The 26,810-nt window shown below is 47.1% G+C and overlaps 1 protein-coding gene across 1 annotated transcript in view; it reads left to right on the forward strand.

Annotated features, from left to right (window-relative positions):
* LOC123368699 (NACHT, LRR and PYD domains-containing protein 3-like) overlaps window positions 1–26,810 on the forward strand; it is a 118,385-nt gene that overhangs the window by 53,858 nt on the left and 37,717 nt on the right. The window contains exons 7-10 of the mRNA XM_045013736.1: window positions 6,527–6,700; window positions 8,089–8,304; window positions 19,730–19,900; window positions 24,247–24,417. Coding sequence (XP_044869671.1) covers window positions 6,527–6,700; window positions 8,089–8,304; window positions 19,730–19,900; window positions 24,247–24,417 — 732 coding nt within the window. The remainder of the gene's footprint in view (window positions 1–6,526; window positions 6,701–8,088; window positions 8,305–19,729; window positions 19,901–24,246; window positions 24,418–26,810) is intronic.

Genomic DNA, 26,810 nt, shown 5'->3' on the forward strand with positions numbered 1-26,810 from the left:
GGACTGGGAGTGGCATACTCACTACAACGGCAATTTTTCCTCTCTTGCTATTGACACCTCCTCACCAATTATTGTGAGTGGACCTCATCCACGCTGACTGAACTGGCCTTGTCTACACTGGTTCTCCGCTTGTAAGATAATTCCCTTCTCTTCATGTGCCAGTATATGTATGCCTGTATATGTAAATTTCACTCCGTGCATCTGAAGAAGTGGATTTTTTACCCACAAAAACGTATGCCAAAATAAATATGTTAGTCTTTTAGGTGCCATCAGGACTCCTGATGGTTTTTGTGGATAGAGGCTAACACGGCTACCCCTCTGATACTTTCCTATACTTGATGTCACTTCCTTCTGGAGGTATCTGATGGTCAATATGGTGCTTCTGAGATAAGAAAGTAGAACAATTTGTCTTATAATTTTGCATTCTAATGTGCTGTTGCTTCATGACATCGGGGGTTCAAGGATGTTTGCTTTAGCATAATTAACTCTGAGCCCTGCTTAGCCTGGTATTTTTCCCCAGTTGTCTGACTTTGTAAATTTTCAGGGCTCTTGCTTAGTAATGCAGTACCATTAGCTAAGTCTCGGTCTTCCTGGCATTTGCTGTCTACCTGTGCTATACTGGTATTTGTGTTACTAATGCACTTCTGCATTTCTGCATCTTGTGCCTGTGTGTGTCAGTCCCAAGCCTGGATAAAGCGGGGAGGGTTGAGTGCAAGGCTAAACATGTAGTTTTGTAAAAACACCTCACCAGTTATAGAAACAGAACCAGGCTACCATTCTGGTAAAAATGAACACTGCTGCCCCTTTGTGCTTCAAGGAGGCATCTAATGAAAGCCAGTCTCTGGAAGCCAAAGCCCTGAAAAGTTGGATGCTGAAAGCAAGCAAACACTTCAGGGCTGGTTACTGGTATGTGAGAATATTTCATACATCAACTATCTTACAGATCATGAGAGTTATGGACAACTATAGACTTGAAATCCTGGGCATCGGTGAGAGCAGACTGAGAGATCTGGATAAGAAGTGCTTCAGGCAAGAGAAGAAACAACTGATTTACTCAGGGTGTAGTGAAAACAAGCACTCAGAGGGAGTAGTTCTCATTATCACAGATTCTGCAGAAAAATCATTCATCAACTGGGAAGCTACTAACCAGCACATCATCGACGCCAGACTCCAAACCAGATTCCTAAAGTTGTCAGTTATACAGTGCTGTGTTCCAATGGAGGAACAGAGCAATGAGGATAAATATGAGTTCTACTACTGTAATACAAATAATAATAATAATATGGCTCTAAACCCAGATTGCTGGGCTCCTCTGGGACACTGCCATTCACAAAGCATAGGACCAAGGATGTGAGAGCTGGGAATGAAGCACTCTCAACCTCATCAGAGCCACATCTGTTCTATGTCTAGACCTAAACCCAGCTGGATATTGCAATGGACTGGTGAAGCTGGATGTAGTTATTCAGTAGTTTCCTAATCAGGTTGCTAGAAGGAATGTTACACCATTGTGTACGCTCTGGAGAAGATACACCCATACATTTGAGGACAGCATTTCCACCTGCAGACCAACCATGCTGCGCTGAAGTGACTTCATACTGTCAAGGAGAATAACAAGAAACTTCTTCGGTGGAGGTTAGCTCTCCAAGGTTTTGATTTTGAAATTCATCACATTTCAGGAGCTTCTAACAAAGTGGCTGATGCACTCTTCCATGAAAGTTGCCCAGAATCAACTGGGTAAAAATGTCCCTGTATTCTAAGTCATTTTAGCCCTTGAAATGTGGACAATACTGTCTAATCTTCATGTAATTGGTAGTAAAATTAAAGATGTGTGTGTCTTATTAATTCTGTTTTCTCCTAGAGCTCCAGAAATAAATCAGAGCCAGTGTGAAACAGGCTCTCCAGCACCCTCTGTGATTTGGGAGGCATATCATGAATATAGGAGGAAGGGTAGCAACCTTTATGTATGCCAGCCCATTCTGTAGCATAAAATCCCTCCTTGGCAGCTGTACTGGATTGCCTTATGTGTAAGGGGTTAAGCAGTTCAAATGACCTAGCTGGCACCTGACCAGAAGGACAATGAGGAAAAAAGATGCTTTCAAATCGGGGGGGAAGGATTTGTTTTGTTGTTCTGTGAGTTGTTCTCCCTCCGGATGGAGGGAAATGCCAGCAGGTACACTGTCTCCTAAAACCATACCTGGAATAATCCATCTAAAACCACAGGAACTGTGAGTAGGGCAAGGAAATGTGTTTGGTTATCTCTTGTTTTGGCTTGTGAATTTCCCTATGGTAGAGAGGTAGTTTCATTCCTGTTTTTGTAACTCTGAAGCTGACCCCAGAGGGGAATCCTCTGTGTTTTAAATCTTTTTTGTTACCCTGTAAAAGTTACCTTCCATCCTGATTTTGCAGGTGTGATTCTTTTACTTTTTTTTTATAAAAAACGTTTTTCTTGTAAGAACCGGATTGGTGCCAGCTCCAGGCACCAGCCAAGCAAGCTCGTGCTTGGGGCAGCAGATTCTAAGGGGCACCATTCCGTCCAATCCTAGGGTGGCACGGCCACCCTTTTTTTTTCTTTCTTTTTTTTTCTTGTTTTCTGCTCTAGCTGCTCTGTAGGGGCAGCGGCATGGAGGAGGGGAGCACCTGCTGGGAGCTGGCTGCGCACTCCGTCTGCCCCAGCCAGTGCCAGGTCTGCAGCAAGCCCAGCAGCCCGCGTCCTTCCCTCCCTGCCAACCGGAGCGGCACGGAGCCCTCCTGGCAGGCGGTGCGGCAGGAGGGGTCGAGTGATGAGTGCCCTGGCTGAAGGAAGCCCTAGCCACCCCCCTTCTCTCTCTCCCTCTCCCTCCCCTCTGCTAGCCTGAGGCGCACTCCACTGTCCCGTCTTCAACCAGGGAGTCCTGCTAGCTGAAAGTTTGCACCCTGACTCTGGCCGTCCCGCAGGTGTTTGGTTTTTTTTGTGCTTCGCCGCTCCAGCTGCCCTGCAGGTTTTTTGGTTTTCTTTTTTTTGCTTGAGGCGGCAAAAATCCAGAAGACAAAGGGTCTGGTTGTGCTCACATTGCTGAAACAACTGGTTGGTATTTTATTCTCAAGCCTCCCTCACCCACCCACCCCCCCCAGGAATGAGGGTAAAGGAGACTTGTGGGATATATTAGCGGGATAGGGATTCCAAGTGACCCTTCCCTGAATTTTTGTGTAATCACTTGGTGTTGGCAGCAATACCAGTTCAAGGACAAGGGGGGAATTTGCCTTGGAGAAGTTTTAACCTAAGCTGGTAGAATATAAGCATGGGGGTCCTTCATGTGGGACCCCAAATCTGTACCCTAGAGTTTGGGGTGGGGGTTACCCTGACAGAGGTCAAGACTAAAAACAAAGATTTCAGTTTGTGCAAAGGGGGATTTTTTACCTTACTTTATAAAATATTTGCATGAGAGGATCTTGTTTCATCAACTTTGACTGGAAGCCAAACACTATGGCCATCGAGCTATCAAATTTGGTGCTTGTACAGAAACTCTTCCACAATTTTAGGTCCACTTTACCAGTTAATGGGCTCCCTGCATCTCACTGTTCACCATCAGATACAGCACTGATTTGGTCAGCAGAACCTCCATATGCTTCTCCTTTAATCATGATTTGTGGCCCAGCAGTTTGATGGTCCAAATGATGCTCATCAGCTACTGTCACGTGTGTGTGTATCGGGCGGGGGGCGGGGAGCTGTCTTGTTTGGGTTCCAGTGTTTCAACCAGAAATGTCTCCAATGAGCTTCTCTTGTCACCAAGTGCACTATTGCCAATTTATTCTTCCCTGTGCCAACACTGGACCTCAGGTGCTAGCTGAATAAATTCCACGTTTTGTTTAGGTTTGTTGTATTTTTTACTACAGTAAAGTGACAGCTCTGATATAGTTAATGTTCAGATCAGCTCCCTGTTTAAACTCGATGCCTGAGAGGTCTAAAATCTACAGTTACTCAGATTGCCTTGAATTTGGTGTGCCTCATGGATGCAAGGGGTTCTGTTTGTGACCAAAACTTGAGGTTCCTGCAATACAGCATCCCCACCCCCCCAAGCTTTTCTTAAAGTTGACAAATTCTGGAAACCTATTTATGCTCATAGATAAAGGTCAATCCAGGGCTCAGCTCATCACAACAGGGTCTCAAATGGTCAAGGGTTTCCCAGCAGAGGGCCTGGTACCCACAAGCACTTTGGAGGAAATCAAATTAAAACATTTTTGGAGAAAGAGTTTGCGTCTCCAGTTAGGCACTTTAGAAGTCTTGCACCCCTATTTATGTTCCTAATGGATTAAACTGAGCATGTGTAGAGACAGAGGCTACTATCTGGAAAGTCAGCTATCCCAGGACCTGGGTGGCTCTGTGGATGTGTTATGGTAATTGCAGCAGAGTATCACCCCGGAACTGTCAATTCAAATCCAATCTGGGGCAGAAATCTGAGGTAGAAGAAGCAGGCATATTGCTGCAATATGCCTCTGTTAGAGGGGGACTTTTAATTTGGGGGAAAATAGAATCTGAGTATAGCAGAAGGTGCTGAAACCATTGTGTGAAAAAAGCCACACAAGCAAATTCTCACTGCGAGAGGAGGTGATTGGGGTAAAAGAGTAGGTGGGAAGAGGGGTTGAGGCTCAGGTAATGGGGGTCTAGGGGCACAGAAGGAGAATGGTTTGTGTGTGCCATGATCTGGGTTTCCCCCAATCCATCTACAGGGGTGTGACCTCCCCCTTCCCTGCTCCCCTCATGTGAGCCAGCTTCAGGGTGGGGATTGCTTTTCCAGGGGCTCTGAGCCCCTCTCCCTATTCCTTATCTGACTGAGAGTCCCTTGTTCCCCTGGTGGTGTCTGAACTCTTCTCCATGCTCCTGTGTAAGTATGAGGCCCCATCACTGCCCCCTCATATGAGCCAGGTTCTGGATGGAACTTGCCTTTCTGGGGTATCTGAGCCCCTCTCCCTAACCCCTCCATGTAATCTGGAAATCACTTCCCCTTTGGTGGTGTCTGAGCCCCACTCCCTGTCCCTGCCTCCTCGTGTGTGCTTGGCTCTGGGAGCCCCTGTCCCTCTATGGGAGTCTGACCCTCATCCGTCCCCACCCCCCCTTTTGGGGGTATCTGAACCTGTTTCCTTATCCCGCATGTGAACCAGGATCTCAGGAAGCCCTGCCCTCTAACTTAGAACAAGCATGCTCAGAGTATGCACCAAGAAAACACTCCTGAGACAAGTACGTTTGACACACATCAGAAACTCTCCAGCAACGAGGGGGAAGGGAACACCCACAGAAATGAATGGAGCAGTTCACATGTCTCAGAGCTATTTTTTCAGGCTGTCTTAATCTCCATGAGATATTCTCTTTCCACTGAGAACATCTCATTGAGATTAATAGGCCACTTACCACTCCTCTGGGCCTTCAACTTTTTGGTGTGAAACTCGCCCTGGGTACAAATCTGAGAATGAACTGTAAATATCTGGGAAAAAAATTAATTAAGGTAAATGCCCACAGACCCTTAACTCTGCCCTCTGTGAGTGATGTCTCAGAATGCCCATAACACACACACTTGAACTCTGCCTTTTCATTGTGATGGACAGGTGCTGCCTGCCCTTGTCCTGCACTCAAACACTGAGCCTATTCCCCTGAGAGAATGCCACAGTTGTAAAATTTAACAACCACTTCATACCCTTTACAATCCCTTCAGACCTGCACACAGGTTAACACCTAAAACTATACTCTCCCCTACCCATCATTAAATCCACAGACTGCTCTCATATTCCACCTCACTACTGGCAATAGCCAGAGCACCCAGTGCCCTGCTACTGACACAACCTCCAGAATTCTACACTGGAATGATGCCGGCTGAAACCTCATGGTTCACATGCTCCTCTTTCTTTTGAAAATACACATGAGGAGATGCAGACCCAGATCTTGTCATGTCCCTGTCACAGCTCCTCAGATTAATCCCTAGATCTCCTCATATCACAGTCACAGCTTTTCCCAGCTGCTTCTGCTTATTCCTCCACTATTCAGTACAGTTACACCTAACACAGTGAATGCATCTGGAGGACATACTCTTATTCCCAATGGCTATTGCCTTCACTCTGTATTTCCTGGTTTTCAGAAGTGTGAGAAGGGCATAAACTATCACCGGGCAATCTTAACTCTGAATTAAACAAGATTTTTCATTTAATTAGTTTATTACTGTATTGCTTAAGTGCCCCAGCAACAATCAGGACCTCAGTGTGTTAGGCACTGAACATGTTGTAATGTCAGGTGTCGCCAGGTGGTTCTAGTCCTTTCACAGCGCTGATTGGTCAAGAGTGAAGTGTAAGGGGTGGGGCTCAAGCAGGAAGTCCAACCTCACACTGATTCCTCATTGAAATAGGGTGGGAGTTGGGACAGGCGGGAGAGCAAGCCTTCTAGTTCATTCTGCATGTGGATTGGTCAGGGAGAGGGACTGGTGGGTGGAGCCACCAGTCAGAACAGCTGTGATGAGCCCTGTTCACACTGTGATCCCCCTTCTCTGTGTTTCTCCTGCAGAATGTGGAGCTGTGGTGTCACAGACGCTGCCTGTGGGGATCTTGCTGCTGTTTTCAGAACCAGCCAGAGCCTGACAGATCTGGACCTGGGTGCTCATTATTCTCTGGGAGATGCCGGAGTGCAGCTGCTGTGCGAGGGACTGAAACACCCGAACTGCAAACTGGAGAGACTGAAGTACCATTTGGCCTCTTCTGTGTATTTACAGGTGTCCCCTGTGTAAAGTGCTTGACACAGTGAGAGATGGTGGAGAGGAGGAAAGATTTTTTTTCTCTCTGCTTCACTCTGTTGTTTCTTGGGGATGGAGTCACCTCGTTACCCCCTGCCTACAGCTAGTACATAATGAAAACAATGAAAGTTCTTGTAATTTTGATAGAACACAATTTTGCCCTTGAAATGTATGGTGAATTTCTAAAATACTGGGAAATGGCACGTGACATTTCAAAAACATCTGAGTCTGTCCGACCTCCCTCCGCCCCCACCCCCATTGTCCCCATACTCACACACACTAGAATGCCCTCACTTCTAGGGAACACATTTTGAATTTTTCTATTCCCTTCCAACAGCTCTTCAAATGTTTGCTTGGGTACGGTCTAGTCAGTAGTTAGATCTTTTCAAATTTTTCCAACACACTTTAGCAAATTACAATAGGTTTCACAGTGAGAAGCCTCAAAATTTGCTCAGGCCCTAATGTTCAATACCTGATTGGTTAAAAAAAATATGGGGGCCCTTCTGAAACTGAGAAACAGCAGGGACTAAGCACAGCTCTATGCAAGAGAAAGGATGGTGGTGTAATTGAACTGCTGGATCTAAACTCAGACTCTCTGTGTGACCTTGGGCAAATCATTCAGTCTCTTATGGGTCTCAGTTCTCCATTTGAAAAATGGCAATAATAATATTTCCTTTCCCTAGCTTTTACCTGTCTGGTCTATTTATATTGTAGGATCCTCAGGGCAGGACTGTTTGTGTGTGTTGTGTTGCTCATTCTTCTAGCACCAGTGTCCTGTTCTGACACCAGCGTTACCCTCAGCCAAGTGGTGGCAGGTGTCCAGCACCTTGCAGATCAGAGGAGAAATCAGTGACAGGAAGCCTGGATAAACTCTAAGTGAAACTTGTCATACTTACATTTATTCACCTGTTTTGGACTGAGATGGTCACACAGCAGAGGCTCCTCTTCCAGAGATCTGAGCCTAGCACCAAATTCCCAAAGAGAATCTCTGCCTCCAGAATGGACTCGAATCAGCGCCCAGGGCAACGAATAAACTCCCATACTGTTGACACAGCTACCACCTTCCAAAAGCTTATCCACAAAACCACTCCTCATTTGTGGGGTGTCTTTCCTTTTTTATCCCAGTTGCGTGTTTTTTTACCTTCAAGTGTATCCTCCCGACTTTGGGTCTTTTTTCTCCTCAACTTCTCATTTGTCTTCCCTCATTTCTTACCTCTAAATCCGCATGTGGATTGGTCAGGGAGAGGGGCTGGTGGGTGGAGCCGCCTGTCAGATCAGATGTGAAGATCCCCATTCACACTGTGATTCCTCTTCTCTGTGTTTCTCTCTCCTGCAGATTGTGGAGTTGTAATCTCACAGATGCTAGCTACAGGGACCTCGCCAGTGTTCTTAGCACCAGCCAGAGCCTGACAGAGCTGAACTTGAATCATAATAAACTGGGTTCAGTCTCTAAGGTGCCACAAGTTCTTTTTGATAATAAACTAGGCGATGCCAGAGTGCAGCTGCTGTGTGAGGGACTGAAACACCAAAACTGCAAACTACAGAAATTGGAGTAAGTAACATTTGGCCTCCTCTGTGTATTTACAGCTGTCCCCTGTGTAAAGTGCTTGACACAATGAGAGATGGTGGAGAGGAGGAAAGATTTTTTTTCTCTCTGCTCCACTCTGATGTTTCTTGGAGATGGAATCACCTCGTTACCCCCTGCCTACAGCTAGAGGGAGTCTTACTAGTAGTAGTTGGGTTTCTGCTCCCTGGCATCAGCAGCCTTTTACTCACTCAAGCACTCTCCTCTGGGCTTATGCCAGCCCAATCCTGAATCCTGATTCAGTCTCCTGTGATATCCAGCCCCTGACTGTGGCTACTCACAGAAGTACCAGAATCTCTGCACTCAAAGATGTGGTGTACCCCAGTTATCAGAGTTATCTTAATCACTGCTCCTGTAAACCACACAGCACTTGTGAACACTTATCATAAAAACAAAAAGAGGTTTATTTAAGAAAGAATAAAGATTTATTCAGGAAAGAGAGAAGGTAATGGAGAAGGTGATGGAAACAACTGGTTGAAACACACAACAAAAACCTAAAGCATGGACCTGGGTTTACACTTGTTAATAGTTACCTGTTCTAGCTAATGAACTAGGCTTTCCCCAGAAATCTCGGTCAGTTGCAGAACTAGCTGGTGATCCCCTGCCTGCTGTGTTGTTCCTTTTCACCGCCAAGTGGTTTTGATCATTTGCCATGGTCTTTGATGTTTTTCCATTGAATGTTCTGGGATGTGGCCAGGGTAGACAACACAGTGTTCTGTAGATACATTACATGTTATATTTGATGAATAAATATCCTATAAGATGTCTTTGGTGTATTGAGTTTGCCAGGCCTGTGGTGAGAGCTGTTTGCAAAGAACAGGGAACCCTTTGCCAAGGCCGCTCTCTGTCACACTAACCCAATTTTCTTTTCTCTTATTCTTATCTTTCCTCTTATTACACCATCTCCATCTCATGCTGACCCTGGTGTTGTTCCTGGCAAGGGCTTTAGCAAAGAGGTGTTCTTGCATTTTGCTTCATGGCCAGGCCAGGGGTCAGTCTGATCCCCTCTCAGAAGGCCTTCTACAGCTGAGTTCTGCTGTTGAGAACACTTTGCTCCAATGCCCAAGAGTCTGAACCTGGGCTTCTCCAGTGAGATTGTCCCTGTGGAGCACAGTGGAGACTGTCTGCTGCAGGCCATTAGCCTTGGCAGCAATAGTACAACTCCGTACCATACCTGTAACTCTGCACAGCTGCACACAAATGTGCGTACAGCAGTGCAGAAGGGATCCCATCACCTCTAGTGTTTAACCTGCTCAGAGGAAATACAATCACATATTTTCCACCACTTCATCCCTATGCACTGTTTTAGCACAAGCACTGGCAAAGCAGCTGCAGTCGTGCAATGAGTCTTCTCCCAGTGAAGTTCCACATTGCCCCTGCCCGTCCTTCCATGAGCATTTTGATAATGCATAACCAGTGGGCTCAACACAGCGCACTTTAGGGGAAATCTAATGGCCTGTGATGTGCAGGAGGGCAGACTAGATGAGCTAATGGTCTCTTGTGGCCTTAAACTCTATGAAGCTGATTCTGTCACCTGCCAAGCCGCTCACTGGAGTTAGTTGTAAAAATTCATATTTTTGATTAAAAAATGTAGGATGTATTAATCAATATATTCCAAAGAGAATTGGCCTCAAACACCCACCTCTCAGATTTACAAAGACACAATTTTGAATGAAAAATACAATATTATAGCATTAGAACTTCAAACACGTGTCAATTTAAAAAAAAATTGTTTGGTGCATTGGGAATTCTTGTGCAAAAACATAAAATGCTACACCATGGCAGTATTGACTAACCCCCGATTTATATGTATAACACAGACGCCCCACAATGCATAATGACTGCCTGTTGACAGCATCCGCAGCAATTTCCACAGTCCTGAGATATGCTAAAGAGAACATAAAGCAGGGTAATGAGTGAACAAATTGATACCCGGATGAGCCTTACCCTCTGCACTCCCCCACCCCAACTAAATCCTCTTTTCCATAGTACTTTATCACCCACTGAATGTTCCCATCCTTCCAGCCCCAAGGGACTGCACTATAGCAGGTGGGGAAGAACTTTGGTGATATTCTCTGGCCTGCATGGAAGACCCTCAAGGTTATTTTTTCCTTTGGGCCCAGAGCACTCTCATCTCTAGCTCCTATAGGAAAAAAGGATAGAGAGAAACCAAGTTTAGCTACTAAACAAACAAACCATCTGAAAAAATAACAAAATTTAAACAAAGAAGCAAACTCTGTCTAAAAATCTAACAAACATGATTGAAGAAATGAATTAAAGGAAAACAAATCCAGCTCCTCACTGTCCATAGCACAAACACCCAGAGCTGCTGGTGCTTTTCATGATCTACTCTGGGCCACCAGGCCCAGAATCTGTAGGGAGTTGCGGGGAGTGGCATTAGGAGCTGCTGACCCTCTCTAATAGCATCTGCAAGTGCAGGGTGTTGCTTCTCACAACACATGTGCACATCCTTGTGCAGGACCCAACCATTTAAAGCAGGCAATGCAGCAAACTAAGTGCACACAAACACTCTAAGCCATAGACATTATGCACCTTCTCTGGGAAGCAGCACGAGGAAATGCAGGGAAGGTGCAACAACCCACAGGCCCTGCTGCATTTACAGAGTGAATTCTTAGTGAACATAGTGCATTGTGTGCACCCAAGATAGAATGGCTAGTGTGGATGCACTGCATCATTGCAGCTTCCAGTTCAGTCACACTGATGCAAGTTGTAATGTGGAGTTCTCTCGTGTACACATTTGATCATAACTTATTAAGGGCCATAACAATTAGTACGAGGACTTTGAATTCAGTCTTGAAGGGAAGGGAAAACCAGTTGATTTTGTGGAGCATCAGAGAGAGGGGCTCCCATACATCATTGTTGCTTGGAAAGGAACTGCTGCCATCTGAATGTCTTACTTATCTACCCCCCCAGGGACATTTTGTCAGTCTAACAATATTCACAGAGGTCTAGCCATTGCTTGGCAACACTTGTGATTTAATATTAAATGTATTTAAGAGACCAAATAACCAAGCTTAGCTTAATTTATTAATTAGGGACAAAGCAGTACAGTATGAAAAGGAGGCGTACATACACTCCTTCTGGGAAGCAATTAATGTCACAGCACATTCACCTCACACAGAAGCTGTGCTTCAAAAATATGCACCCAAGATAGCACAGCATGGTTCTTGACAAATTAGAAAGCACAGAATATGTCACCCAGGACTAGAATTCACCAGTCAGGTGTTTACCTTTTCTTCCTGCATCATGGTGTATCTTTCTCTTTCTTCTGAATATTATATTACAAGAGCTACGAAAGCACTACCCAGTGTGCACTATGATGTACAATGGATGTATCATGCCTTCGGTCGATTTTATATTTGCTAATGTCAAAAGCTATGTTTTGCTTTGCAGAGTACATATATTTGAAGTGAAGCTGGAAGTGCTACCTGCTGTTCTGATAGCCTGACACTTCCATCAGTAGACCCTGTTTCTGTTCCTTATAACTTTGCTATCCTTAACCATATTGGCTTACATTTTCCATGCTGGGTGTCTGCTTCAAGCTGGATATTTGTTGTGAAATTTCAGCCTTATGGTTCATCCATTCTCATCCACAGGCTAGGGAAGCACACTGTTTCCCCAGAGTAATTCTGGTGAACTTTTCAGTGAGAAGCTCTATCTCCCCCTATGCTTTTGATCAGGAACTTGAAATTTGGCACGGGGAAGCATTTGTGCCAGGGATATGCCTATTTCTGCCCCAATTTTCAAAGTTTGAAGCATTTGAAAAATCTCATTGTTGATGCTCAGTGGAGACTTATTTCAGCTTTGCAACTAGAATCTCCAATGTCCCTTCTTCACCGAGTATGCTCCACCCTGAGGCTCCAGCGGACTAAGCCAGCTCTGACAGGGTCTGTTGGGGAAATCAGGATCGGATTGGGAAATCCTGACTGCTATCTTGAGGGGTGGGGTATGTGGTGGGAGAGATTTCCACCCCAGTCTGAAAGGGGTTAATGATCTCCACTGGGCATACTCAGCCCCAGCCTGGTACATCTGTGACACCTATTGCACCTGGAGAGGGGTGGCTCCTTAAAAGAGAGGATCAAAACTCAGGGCAGGCTGAATTTAAGAGGGAAGCAGAACTAGCGCTCCTCTGCTTCACAGAGAAGCTGCAGAAGACTTTCTGATGCCTGAACCCTTTGGAGAAGCAGAAGAACTATCTTCACTCTGCTTTGCTTTTTATTAGAGCCCTGGTGGTCAGCCTGGTCCTCTGACACTGAGGGTGTTAGGAACCCAGCCCCCTTCTCAGACACTATATACCTGTTAACTTGTGAAGAACGGCGGGGTGAACCCAGACTGTTTTGTGCGTTGCACTCCAAACCAGCGCTATAAGAACACCCCCAGCCAGAAAGGGTCCATAGGGATGAGAGGGGGCCCACCCTCACCCCAAGGGGTGATCTAGAGGTACGAACTGTCATAGAGTTTGAATAGGAATCACCAGTTTGCTCAGAAACTTCACACATTCTGCCCAGACAAAGACTTAGCCAAATAGTTCAATCTACTTCTCCTCTCCAGACTGGATCACTGTAATTCACTGCACCTAACACTCAGTCTAACACTGCACATGTTCCAGCCGACAGAAGAGAACTCTCCACCTCTTCTGTGATTTATGTTACTATGACCACATCAGATCAGTGCTCCGATTCCTCCATTGGCTTGCAGTCAGCTTCTGCTTCCAGTTTAATGCCATCGTCTTAATCCTCCACAAAACTCCAGAACCAAGCCCAGGACCAGAGATGACTCCCAGCCACTAGGAGCAGACAGAGAAGCAGCCTGAGCAGAGACCGATGGACATTGATGTCAGACTGCCTGCTACAAGTTGTCACTCTCAATATTCTCAGGGCAGGACTATCTGTGTGTAGTGTTGCTCTTTCTTCTAGCACCAGTGTCCTGTTCTGATACCAGCATTACCCTCAGCCAAGTGGTGTCCAGCACCTTGCAGATTGGAGGAGAAATCAGTGACAGGGAGCCTGGATAAACTCTAAGTGAAACATGCCATATTTACATTTATTCATCTGTTTTGGACTGAGAGGGTCACACAGCAGAGGCTCCTCTTCCAGAGATCTGAGCCCAGCACCAAATTCCCAAAGAGAATCTCTGCCTCCAGAATCAGCGCCAAGGGCAACGAATAAACTCCCATACTGTTGACACAGCTTCTGCCTTCCAAAAGCTTACCCACAATACCATTCCTCATTTGTGAGGTGTCTCTCCCTTTTTATCCCAGTTGTGTCCTTTTTTTCCTTCATGTGTCTCCTCCTCACTTTGGGGTCTTTTGCTTCTCAATTTCTTATTAGTCTTCCCTCCTTCTTTACCTTTAAATCTTGTCGAGCTCTTCTCTGTTGCTTAATCAAGAACACCCTCTCCCCACCTCCCCCTGCTAGCACTTATCTCCGTAGTTTCCCACATACACCCATGAGGTTTTTTCTTTCACTGTTCAACACAAACTTAGAATCTCTCATCGCATTGGGGTGCCTCTCTTCCTGCCTCCAAAATATCTCTGGGGCTCTACCAACCATGACTGAACCTGGGGGCCTCCCAGGGAGTGGGGGCTTCCCTCCCTCATACAAATGCTGGGCTCTTTTTGGCTCTCAAACATTGGGACTCCCCTCAGAACGACCATATTTTCAAGGCAACTGTAGTGATGGAAGAGGTTGTGCAGGTGACAGTTCTGGTGGGAGAACAACCAGAGCCTGACAATGCTCAACCTGGTGGGAGGGGTGTCTCTATATTTGCCCATGAGCCCTGGAGGGAGGGAGGTGTTGTGTATTTGGTTGTCATGGTTTTGTTGCTATGGCAACTGAGTTAGATTATTATGGGTTAGCTCAACCGGTTTCAACCGGCTGAGAAGCTCTCTGTAGATATGTAAATAAAATGGAGGTTTTGGTTAGCTGCCTGCTCTCTGGCCTCAAGTGATTGCTTCCTACACCGGCTGCCCCAAGGATATAACACTGGCGACGAGGGTGGGATCCTGGTGCTGCTCCAGTAACAGAAGGAAGTAGAAGTCAAGGTAAAGACCAAACAAAGAAAAAAAGCTGCTTCTTTGCACTGACTGTGAAAGTGAAACTAAAAATCATGGCTACTCTGACCAGGCCCCTGGAGCCTTTTGATGAGAATACAGAGCAGTGGCATGTGTATACTGAGCGTTTTGAGCTTTTTTTTATTGCAAATGACATTACAGAAGCGAAGAAGGTGCCAATATTCTTAAGTGTTGTAGGGGCTAAAACCTACTCCCTGCTACACAGCTTACTACACCCTGTTAAGCCAGCAACTAAATCTTACAGTGACATTGTGGAAATCTTGGGGTCCCATTTTTCCCCAAAACCACTGGTAATTGCTGAAAGATATAGGTTCCACAAAAGAGACCAAAAGGAAGATGAAACAGTTGTACAATTTGTAGCCATTTTAAAAAAGCTAGCAGAACACTGTGAATTTAAAGAAATGTTACATGATGCCCTGCATGACAGGTTAGTGTGTGGCCTGTACAGTGAAGCTATACGGAAGCGCCTACTGACAGAGGCTCAGCTTACCTTACAGAAGGCTGTTGATATTGCTGTCTCCATGGAACTGGCTACAAGGGAGGCACAATACATCGGTGCACCCCCTAGGGTGCAAAAAGTGTCACAAGAACCGACCCACAAAACTGTGCAGATTCAAGAATGTTACCGCTGTGGTAAGCCGGGTCACCAGGCATCAGAATGCTGGTGTAAGGACCTGGTGTGTCGACACTGTGGCAAAAAGGGACACATTGAGTGTGCCTGTAAACAAAAGAAAAAGAGGCCTGTGGTCTGGCCGACAAAAAGAGGAACCCTGCATACCCTAGAGCAGACCCAGGATGATCAAGGTGACACCTCATCGCAAGAGGAAGTGTCACTGCATGTTTTGTCTTTGGCAATGGGCTCACATGAATACTGGGTAACCCCGTTATTGGATGGCAAACGTATACGCATGGAGCTGGACACCGGTGCAGCCGTCTCACTGATCTCCGAGACTGTGTATAAAGAAAAGCTACAGCATCTTCCGCTTAAGGCAACAAAAACTGTTCTGAAGACGTATACGGGAGAAGCTGTGCCTATGCTGGGCACTATTGATGTTAAGGTGGAGCTCAATGGACAGGTGGCTAAATTGCCACTGTTTGTGGTGAGAGGTAACTACCCAGCCTTAATGGGTAGGTCTTGGCTTGGGAAGATTCAACTGAACTGGGCAGAAGTGCACCGGTTGACTAAGGAAGAAACCAGTCTAACCCCTATACTAAGGAAACATGCTGCTGTTTTTGGAGATGATTTGGGAAGTATGAAGGGAATCACTGTGACATTGAACATTAAACCTGGCAGTCCACCAAAATATCTGAAAGCCCGAACTGTGCCATATGCCATCAGGCCAAAAGTTGAAGCAGACCTGGAGCGCCTGGTCACCAATGGAGTCCTAATACCAGTTACCCATAGCTCATGGGCCACTCCTATCGTTCCAATAGTGAAGAAAGATGGCTCTCTCCGGATTTGCGGTGATTTTAAAGTCACTGTCAACCCAGTGTTGTGTGCAGAGCAATACCCGCTTCCCCGCATCGATGACCTCTTCGCGGGTCTGGCTGGGGGACAAAAGTTCAGTAAGATTGATCTGAGTCAAGCATATTTACAGATGCACGTCGATGAAAAGTCCCAAGAGCTGTTGACTATTGTGACTCATAAGGGGCTTTATCGATACTGTCGTCTACCCTTCGGAATAACATCTGCTCCCGCCCTGTTCCAGAGGGCTATGGACCAGATCTTGTGTGGCTTGTCAGGAGTTCAGTGCTATCTGGATGATATCCTGGTCACTGGAAGAAATGAAGAGGATCACTTAAAGAATTTAGAGGCTACCCTACAAAGACTGGAAGAGTATGGCCTACGAGTTCGCAAAGACAAGTGTGAATTCTTCAAGCCCTCTGTTGAATATTTGGGTCACATCATTGATTCTGCAGGTCTTCATAAGGCCCCTGCAAAAGTTAAAGCTATTGTGGAGGCTCCCCCACCTCGAAATGTAAGCCAGCTGCGCTCGTTTCTAGGACTCCTGAACTATTATGGAAAGTTCATCTCACAGTTAGCCACACTGCTAAAACCACTTCATGAGCTCCTTGGGCAGAACAAGGCCTGGAAGTGGACTGAAGCCTGTGATGTTGCGTTTAACAAAGCTAAGGATGCATTGCTAAATTCTGAAGTTCTAACGCACTTTGATCCATCCTTACCACTGCAATTGGCCTGCGATGCCTCCCCTTATGGAGTGGGAGCAGTCGTGTCACATATTATGCCTTCAGGAGAAGAGAGACCTATTGCTTTTGCTTCACGCACTCTAAGCAAAGCAGAAACTAACTACGCCCAAATCGAACGTGAGGCATTAGGAATTGTTTTTGGAATTCGGAAGTTTCATCAGTACCTGTTTGGGTGAAAATTTACTCTTCTCACAGACCATCGACCTCTGACATCAATTTTTGGACCTTACACAGGCATTCCCCCATTATCTGCTAGTCGTATGCAACGTTGGGCATTGTTACTTTCAGCACACACATATGAAATCAAATATCGGAAATCCACTCTACACGGCAATGCAGATGGCCTCTCAAGGTTGCCTTTGCCGGTCAAACACCAAGATAGTGCCCACAAGGAAATCTTCTACTTTGAACAGGTAGAGAATACACCCATCACTGCTACTCAGATAAAGAAGGCAACTCGCGTTGACCCAGAATTGTCCCACGTTATGGACCTGGTGATGCATGGAACATCTCGACAAACCTCTCCGGTCTCATCCGACCTTGTTCCCTACATGTCCAAGCGGACGGAGTTATCGGTCCAATCTGGTTGTTTGTTGTGGGGGAGACGTGTCATTATTCCACCACCACTGAGATCACAGATGTTAGAACAGCTACATTCCGGTCACTGTGGAATAGTACGCATGAAGGAAATTGCACGAAGCTATTTTTGGTGGCCTGGACTGGACAGCGCTATTGAAGAGAAGGCAAAAGCTTGTATGTCATGTCAGGGTGTGAGGAATGCACCCCAGTGGGCACCCCTACACCCATGGGACTGGCCTGAAAACCCGTGGCAACGTATTCACGTTGACTTTGCTGGCCCCCTTGAAGGAAGCATGTTCTTGGTGGCAATAGATGCCCATTCTAAATGGCCAGAAGTCTCTGTAATGCAGTCCACTTCTGCAGAGAGTACTATCCAAAAACTACGAGGACTCTTTAGTCGTTTTGGTCTGCCAGAACAACTTGTGAGCGACAACGGACCGCAGTTCGTTTCTCAGGAGTTTCAAAATTTTATGAAAGCAAATGGGATACACCACATCACGTCAGCACCATATCATCCGTCCACCAACGGATTAGCTGAAAGATTTGTGCAGACAATGAAAAACGCTTTGAAATCAGCAAGGGGACAACACTCCATTCAAAAGCGTCTGGATACCTTTTTACTTTCCTACAGAAACACACCTCATGCTACGACCCACGCATCTCCGGCCTTTCTAATGATGGGACGACAGCTGCGCACTTGCTTTGATCTGCTGAAACCTTCTGAACCCCGACAAATTGTGCAACATCAGCAGCAATATCAAGTCATCAGACGGGCACCCAGAGCAAAAGACCGAACCTTTAGCCCGGGACAGCCAGTTTTGGCTCGGAATTATACTTCCAGAGCTAAATGGGTTCCGGCCACAGTCATCACTCAAACAGGACCTGTTTCCTACACAGTCCGGACTGCAGAGAATCTTACCTGGCGGCGACATGTAGATCAGCTGTTGCCAGGTCATGCCAGTCCTCAGGACCCATCTGCAGTTGAGGGGTCTGACTTCACCTCTTCTGGTGAGGGATCGAATCATGAGTCACCTGTTTCTGACTGTTCTCCTCCATTACTGCCGGCGGCTGAGATACCCCTTTGCCCAGCACGAGCTGATACCACCTCCTCACCTGTTCGTGCTGCGGACCCTGAGCCCCTAGTGCTTTCGGGTGCAATAACACCAGTAGTTCGCCGTAATCCACCTAGAGACAGAAGGCCTCCTCATCGGCTGGATCTTTAGCTAGGGCGAACCCACGGTTATGGGGCAAAATAATCCCCAGGGTTTAGCCGGGAATGGAGGCAGTCTACCCTCCTTCTCTAGTCTAGTGTGTGTTTTATTTAGGGGATGTTCTTATTGGGGGGGAGGAATATGTTGTGTATTTGGTTGTCATGGTTTTGTTGCTATGGCAACTGAGTTAGATTATTATGGGTTAGCTCAACCGGTTTCAACCGGCTGAGAAGCTCTCTGTAGATATGTAAATAAAATGGAGGTTTTGGTTAGCTGCCTGCTCTCTGGCCTCAAGTGATTGCTTCCTACACCGGCTGCCCCAAGGATATAACAGGAGGAGTCACAGCATGTGACAGCCATGCTGGGGGCTGGTCATTGAGATGCACATGTTCATAGCCAGGCTGCTGCCATATTTCCACACTCCGCTGGCTGGCAGCTCCCCCAGGAGCGCAGTCTCTGCAGGGGGGGATGCAGAATCCAGTATAAAATTTCTGTTGCAATAACTCCACCAGAGGTTCTGGTACAGGCCCTGCCAACAGGGTCACATGGTCACACTTCTGTCAGGGGCTCTTCTTCCCCAAACTTTGGAGATCCCCCTGGTTGTGGGGCTGTCCTCTTTCTTCATATTCCCCCAGCCTTTGGTCCCTGCTCTCAGAGGAAGGTGGGAGTGTTGCTTCCAGTGCTGGGCTCTCAGCTGCCTCCCCTCCCCAGGCCTGAGGGTCAGACCTGGGAGCAGAGGCAGGAGACGTCTGTGTCCTGCAGGGCAGCTGCAGAGATAGTGCTGGGGGCGCGGAGGGGCAGGATCTCCCAGTTCCTGCTCAGGGCCTGGCCCAGCTGCCTGGGGAGGGGGCTCCCCCTACAGCCTCCATGTAGCGATGGGCCTGCTCTGATTAGGTCGCACCATCCCGGGGCTCATCAGTGGCAAATCCAATCTTATTGGCTGAGAGCTGGGTAGGTGGGACTTAGGGTGCCCAGATGGCTACCCCTTAAATTCTGGTTGGCCAGTGGCAAGGCTGAGGGGCAGTGCTGTGTGAGGAAGTCTTACCCAGAACCTTCATCCTTATTGGTCAATGGCAGAGGTTTAAGGATTGGGGTTTCTGGACCATTCACAGTCCCACCCCGCACTGGTTCCTCATTGCAATAGGGTGGGGGTTGGGACAGGTGGGGTAGCAGGGCTTCTACTTCATTCTTCAGGTGGATTGGTCAGTGAGGGGGCTGGTGGGCGGAGCTGCCTGGGAACAGCTGTGATGCACCCCCTTCAGACTGTGATCCCCCGTCTCTGTGTTTCTCTCTCCTGCAGGTTGTGGGACTGTGGTCTCACAGACACTGGCTTAGGGGATCTTGCCACTGCTCTCAGAACCAACCAGAGCCTGACAATGCTCAACCTGGGTGGTAATAAACTGGGAGATGCCGGAGTGCAGCTGTTGTGTGATGGACTGAAACACTCAAAATGCAAACTGTGGAAATTGGAGTAAGTAACATTTGGCCGCCTCTGTGTATTCACAGGTGTCCTCTGTGAAAAGTGCTTGACACACTGAGAGATGGTGGTGGGAAGGAGAAGATTTTTTTTTCTCTCTGCTCCACTCTGATGTTTCTTGGTGAGGGAGAGTCACCTCATTACTCCACCCCCTCCTCCTACAGAGTCTTACTAGTAGTATTTGGATGTCAGCTCCCTGGCACCACCAGCCTTTCACTCACTCAAGCACTCTCCTCTGGGTCCAGGCCAGCCCCAGCTTTGCTTTGCAGACTGACAAAATGGGCACCCTAATCTCTGAATCTCTGATTCATTCTCCTGTGATACCAAGCCCCTGACTCAAAGAAGTACCAGAATCTCTGCATCCTTGTTTATCAGAGTTACTCTAACCACTGCTCCTGTAAGCCACATAGCACTTGTGAATACTTATCATAAAAACAAAAAGAGGTTTATTTAAGAAAGAATAAAAATTTATTCAGGAAAGAGAGAAGGTGATGGAAAAATCTGTTTAGAAGCAAAACAAACTTCTAAAGTGTGAATCTGGATCTACACTCATCAGTAGTTACCTGTCATATCTAATGAACCAGGTTTTCCCCACAGCCACACACAAACATGTGCACAGCAGTGCACAAGGGATCCCATCACCTCTAGTGTTTAACCTGCTCAGAGGAAATGCAATCATATATTTTTACCAACACACCCCTCTGCAGTTTTTTTTAGCACAAACACTGGCAAAGGAGCTGCACTTGTGCAATGAGTCTCTGTGCATTGCAGTTCCATGCTACCCTTAACCAATTCTTCCACAAGCACTTTCATAACTCAGAATCACTGGGCTCAACACAGGGGATTTTAAGGGAAATGTATCAGCCTGTGATGTGCAGGAGGGCAGACTAGATGAGCTAATGATCTCTTGTGGCCTTAAACTCACTAAAGCTGATTCTGTCACCTGCCAAGCCACTCACTGGAGTTAATTACAAAAATTCATAATTTGGGTTCAAAAATGGATGAAGTACTAAGCAAAATATTCCAAAGAGAATTGTTTCCATTTTTCAGCAAGCAGTGCCACTGGTATCCCTGCTGCATGCCAGCCCCAGAGTAGCTGAGGGGAGACTCAGTAGTCTCTGCTCAGCATGCCCTCAAACACTCACCCCTCAGTGAATGAGAATTACAGTGTTATAGCATTAGAACTTCAAACATGTCAAACATGTGTTAGTTTAAAAAAAACGATTGGTGAATTGGTAATTCTTGTGCAAAAACACAAAATGCTACACCTTGGCAGTGCTGCCTGCCTCTGATTCAGGTGGATGAACACAGACACCCCACAATGCATAATGACTGCCTGTTGGCAGCATCCACAACAATTTCCACACTCCTAGAGGGAGCTCAGAGCCAGGTGATTTGTTAAAAAATTAACACTTAGATGAATCCTACCCTCTGCATTCTTCCACCCCAACTAAAACCTCTTTTCCATGGTTCTCCATCACCTACTGAATGATCCTATCCTTCCACCCCAATGGACTCCACTATAGGAGATGGAGAAGAACTTTGGTGATCATTCTGTGGGCTGTGTGGAGGACCCCTAAGGATATTCTTACTTTGATAAAGCCATGATAACACTTCAGACTGGAAAGAAGTGTAAAGCCCAGTATACAGAGGACACTAGAGTAAATAAAATAAGCTTCAGCAAATGAATGACAAACCAAAAATAACACTGTAACAGAAAGGTGAACTGTATTGGTCATGAGAAAATAGGTTCTTCGAGTGTTTGCTCATATCGATTCCAATTAGGTGTGTGCGTGCCACGTGCATTTTCGTCAGAAGATTGTTACCCTAGCAACACTCGGTGGATCGGCTGAGGCACCCCCTGGAGTGGTGCCGTTATTGCGCCGGATATATGCCCCTGCCAACCCAGCGCCCCCTCAGTTCCTTCTTACCACCCGTGGTGGTCGTTGGAACTGTGGAGCGCAGCATAGCTGGTCTCCACCTCCCTAGATTTACTCATTCTTCTGTAGATAGTAATTAGTTGTGAATAGTTTTAATAGTTTTAGTAGTTGGTAGTTGTACTTAGTTAATAGTGAGTTCTATATATGTAGTGTAGATACTACTGGGAGGAGCCGGGGTTCATCCCCTTCCCTCCTCCCCGGTACCAGGGCCCATGCCCAGGTCACCGGGCTTCAAACATTGCTCAGCGTGCCTCAAGCCAATGCCAACGGGAAACCCCCACGACTCCTGCCTGAAGTGTCTGGGGGAATCCCATCAACCTGACAAGTGCCTCATTTGCAAGGCTTTCAAGCCTCGAACAAAGAAGGAGCGGGACTTTTACTTGAAACAGCTCCTCATGAAAGTGGCACTTAGCCTGGTGCCTTCAGTACCGCGTACAGAACAGACCCCATTGGTCCGAAGCACTCCTCTGACACCAGCAAAGAACCCCGGCACCAGACATCTCCGGCACTGGTACAGTCGTGGCACCGTTTGCTATCTCCGCAGCCTAAGAAGCAGCATAAGCCACCTGCTTCTCCGGCACTACCTCTGCAGCCATTGGAGCAACAGCCTAGACCAGACCATCCCACTAAGACTCCTCCGGCGCCGCTGACTTCAGCACCATCGATTCCGGCTCCACAAGGGCTGTTGAGTTCGGTGCTCACAAGCTCCCTGGTGCGCACTGTGGTTGAGCTCGGCCTTCCGTCCACTCCGGAGACCTTCTCTACTGTATGCGACCTGATCGTGCTAATGGAGCCCGGACCATCCCAGCACCACCAGTGCGGGCTATTCAGTAGATGGCCAAACCTACCTTGACAAGACCTTCCTGGCTAAGCGTGATAGCAAGGCACCGATCTTGGTCCCGCTCCAGGTTGCGGTCTCGATCCCACCAGCGATCCCAGTCCCGGCACCGCTCACAGTCCCAGCACTGCTCTACATCATGGTTCTGGTCATACTTGCAGCACTGCTCCACTTCACGCATGTCCCAGCACCACTCTCCATCGCAGCGCCGATCGTACTCGCTGTGCTGCTCTGCTTCACGCACGTCTCCCTCCCAGTACGGTCGGTACCGATCCAGGTCCCGGCACCAGTCCCAGCACTGGTCGCCTCGCAGCCGATCCTGATGCCACAGATCTTCATTGAGATCTAAGTTGTGAGAGACAACCCAGAATAGAGAGTAAAGGGGACACAGCGGTCCCACAGTCACAGGTTGCACCCTGGGGGTCCCGTCACTCCTCCTCATTGGGCAGAGTAACAATATTTTAAGGCAAATGAGGTGATGAAGGAGGCCATGCAGCTGACATGTCTGGTGGAAGGGGTTTCTAGATGTGTGTGCAAGATGTAGTAGGTGGGGGTGTGTAGGGGGCTCATTGGGAGGGCTCAAAGGAGGACAAAGAGAGCCATATTTGCAGGTGGTCCTTAAAGTGCACATGGTCATAACCAGTCTGCTGCCATGGTTACCCACTCAGCTGGCTGGCAACTCCATCAGGAGCCTAGACTCTGTAGGGGGCTTACAGAAACCAGCAGAATTTCTGCTTTTATAATCCCTACAGAGACACTGGAACTGGCCCTGCCAATAGGGTCACACAGTTGCCCTCCTTTCAGGGGCACTTCCCTTCCTGCACCCTGAGTAACCCCCTGCCATAGGGATCTTCTCTTTGTCTCTCCCTGCTTTGATCTCTGGTCTCAGTGAAAAGTGGGTGTGGTTCTGCCTGTGCAGACCCTCGCAGCTGTCTCCCTTCCCCAAGCCAGAGTTCCAGAGCTGGGTGTGGAGATGTCCATGTCCTGCAGGGCAGCAGCAAAGCCAGTGCCAGGGGCGTGGAGGGGCAGGATCTCCCAGCTCCTCCTGCTCTGAGCCTGGCCCAGGTGCCCGGGGAGGGGGCTCAACCTACAGCCTCCCTGTAGCGATGGGCCTGCTCTGATTGGGTTGCACCATCTTGGAGCTGATCAGTGGCAAGACTAACCTGATTGGTCAGGAGCTGAGTGGGCAACTTTTTACACTTTGTGAATTGTGGTTGGCCAATGAAAAGGGCTAAGGGGCGGTGCTTAGGAAGGAAGTCATACCCCAAATCTTATTCCTCATTGGTCAGTGGCAGAGGTTTGAGGTATCTAGGCCATTCTCGCTGTTGCTTGATGAACAGCAAAGGGCAAGGGGTCGAGTTATACAGGAAGTCACATCCACTGTTTGTTTCTCACTGGACAAGTTGTGGGGCTTGGGACAGAGTCTGTAGCAGGATTCTGGCTCATTCTCGATGCTGATTGGTCAGACAGAGGGGCTAGTGGGTTGGGCCACCTGTCAGAGCAGCTGTGACGAACCCCATTCATATCATGATCCTCCTTCTTTGCCTTTCTCTCTCCTGCAGCTTGAAGGGATGCGGTGTCACAGCCACTGGTTGCGGGGATCTCGCCCCTGTTCTCAGAACCAGCCAGAGCCTGACATTGCTGATCCTGCGTGGTAATAATCTGGGAGATGCTGGAGTGCAGCTGCTGTGTAAGGGGCTGAAACACCCGACCTGCAAACTGCAGACACTGGAGTAAGTAACAGCTGGTAGTGAGAGAGGCCACTATCTAGAAAACCACCCATCACAGGACCTGGTATCTCCGGGAATGTGTTACGATAACTTCATCTCAATACCACCCCTGGCACTGTGAGTCCAAATCCAACCCAGGGAAGAGATCTGAAGTAAAAGAAGCAGGTGTATTGCTCCAATCTGCCTCTGTTACAGGGGGATTTTAATTTAAGGGAAATAGAATCTGAGTGTGGCAGAATATGCAGAAGGTGCTGAAACTATTGTTTGAAAATAAAATACCTACACAAGCAACTGCTCATTAGGTGGGGAGGAAGACTGGAGGTGAAAGAGTAGGTGGTAAGAGGGGTTGAGGCTCAGGAAATGGGGGTCTAGCAAGAGTGGGAAGGAGAGGGATGGGAGCTGGAGAGGGGAACATGAGAGAGTGTGATGGGCACAGGGGAAAATAGTTTGTGTGAACCACACCCTGGGTTTCCTCAGCCCCTCTACAGTGATATGCCCTCCCCCATCCCTGCTGCCCTCCTGTGAGCCATGTGACAGGGGATTGCTTGTTGTGGGTGTCCGATCCTATTTCCCTACCCCACATGTGAGCCAAGATGTGGGGAATCCCTCCTCACTAGCTTAGAACTCACATTCAGTACACTTACACCTAACATGGTGAATGCGTCTAAAGGACATGCACTTATTCCCAGTGGCTATTGCCAGCTCCAACGGGGCAGAGTTAAGGTTGTGTGGGTGTTTACCTTCAGTCTGTATTTCCTGGTTTTCTGAAGTGTGAGAAGGGCATAAGATATCATTGGGCAAGCTTAACTGTGAATTAAACAAGATTTGTCATTTAATTAGTGTATTACAACATTGCTTAAGTGCCCCAGACACGATCAAGACTTCAGTAAGTTACGCACTAGACATGTTGTATTGGCAGGTGTCATCAGGCAATTCTCTTATAGTCTTCCAAAACCTTTTTTAGCATGTAATCAAGGTTTAGTCTTGGGGTGACACATGTTTTGGTAGTTTTATTGGGTTTTGCAAGATTTGGTGGAGATGCAGTTTTGGGAAGAAGGGAACTATGCAAGCAGCCAGAGAGTTTGCTGTCTGCATTGTGCTTTGATTACAGTCTGTTCTGGAGGCAGGTTTCTGCTTGTGAGTTTGGTGTTGGGCTGAGATCCCTGAAAGAGGAGACAGCCCTTTATGCTGTGTGACCGTCTCATTCCAGGACAAAGGCAAGTGGAAGGAAATATTAGTTCCATTTTTAGATGAAAAAATGAGATCCAGAAAGATGGAATGACTTTCCCAAGGTCACACAGGTAGTGTATGATAGAGCCAGGAAGTGAACATAGATCTCGTGAGTTCTCATCCAGGGCTTTAAATGCACAACCAGGGTTTCTTGTGTACGGAGCTGTGTTCATTCCAATGTTTCTTGACTTCAGAAATGTGCATTTCTAATGGACATTGTCTCTTTTATATGGTTAAGGTTATTAAGGCAGAGCTATTTAACCAGAGTACCACTTGGGCACCCCTCTGGATTACAGCCACCAGAAACCCCCATTCAGGGTAGAAACCAAGACCACAGAGCTGAACGTGGTAACTCCCTTAAAGGGACAGTGCATCCTATGACAGCATGTTAAAATGTCTCAGCAAATTTAGCCTTAAGTTCTCACAAATGAGTGTTCTACTCAGAATGTCTCCTGAGGGCACTAGAGGATGGCCTTGGGATGACATATATGAGAGAAAAGCTTTAAGGAATTTTAAAAAAATGTTGTCACTGGGCACTAGTACTGAACTAACTTGAGATTAACGTAGAGCCCAAAATTGCAATTAATTGGTCATGGGTGGGGATTGTCCTCATGGGTGATGACTATATTGTGGCATATGCTTCCAAAGCACTAGTTAAACACAACACTTCCCATTGAGAGACATATGCTGGCTGTTGTGTCTGGGATGTATTCTAGCTCTACTGATTTCTGACCATATATGTTCATGAAACTTAAGTGCTGGAAGCCATATTACACAATCCACTTTGCAAAGCATCACATTCCATTTTATTGTGATGATTACAATACTTTGATTTTTGAGGCCTTAGCTCCTGGAGTCATGTGAATAATTTAGAATTTCGGCTTAAAATTTATTTATAATTATGTTTCTCAGCCCTCATGATTGTGGAGAAAAGATTAAAAATGTGAACCACGTGTAACCTACACATTCAGGAACTAGCAGGCTAAGAAAAAGCAACACAAAAGCATTAATTTTGAGATCATCAAGTCTGACTTTTGAACTCTTGCAATTGGCAATACTGCCTATTGTTGTCAGATGTCACCGATGTTGACAACTGTTCGGCTTCACGTGTGTACTCCCTCTATGTGCTGCCCTGGCTCTGCACAGATAGCTGGCACAGTCGACCT

Source organism: Mauremys mutica, chromosome 4 (assembly GCF_020497125.1).
Source record: "Mauremys mutica isolate MM-2020 ecotype Southern chromosome 4, ASM2049712v1, whole genome shotgun sequence".
Lineage (NCBI taxonomy): Eukaryota > Metazoa > Chordata > Testudines > Geoemydidae > Mauremys > Mauremys mutica.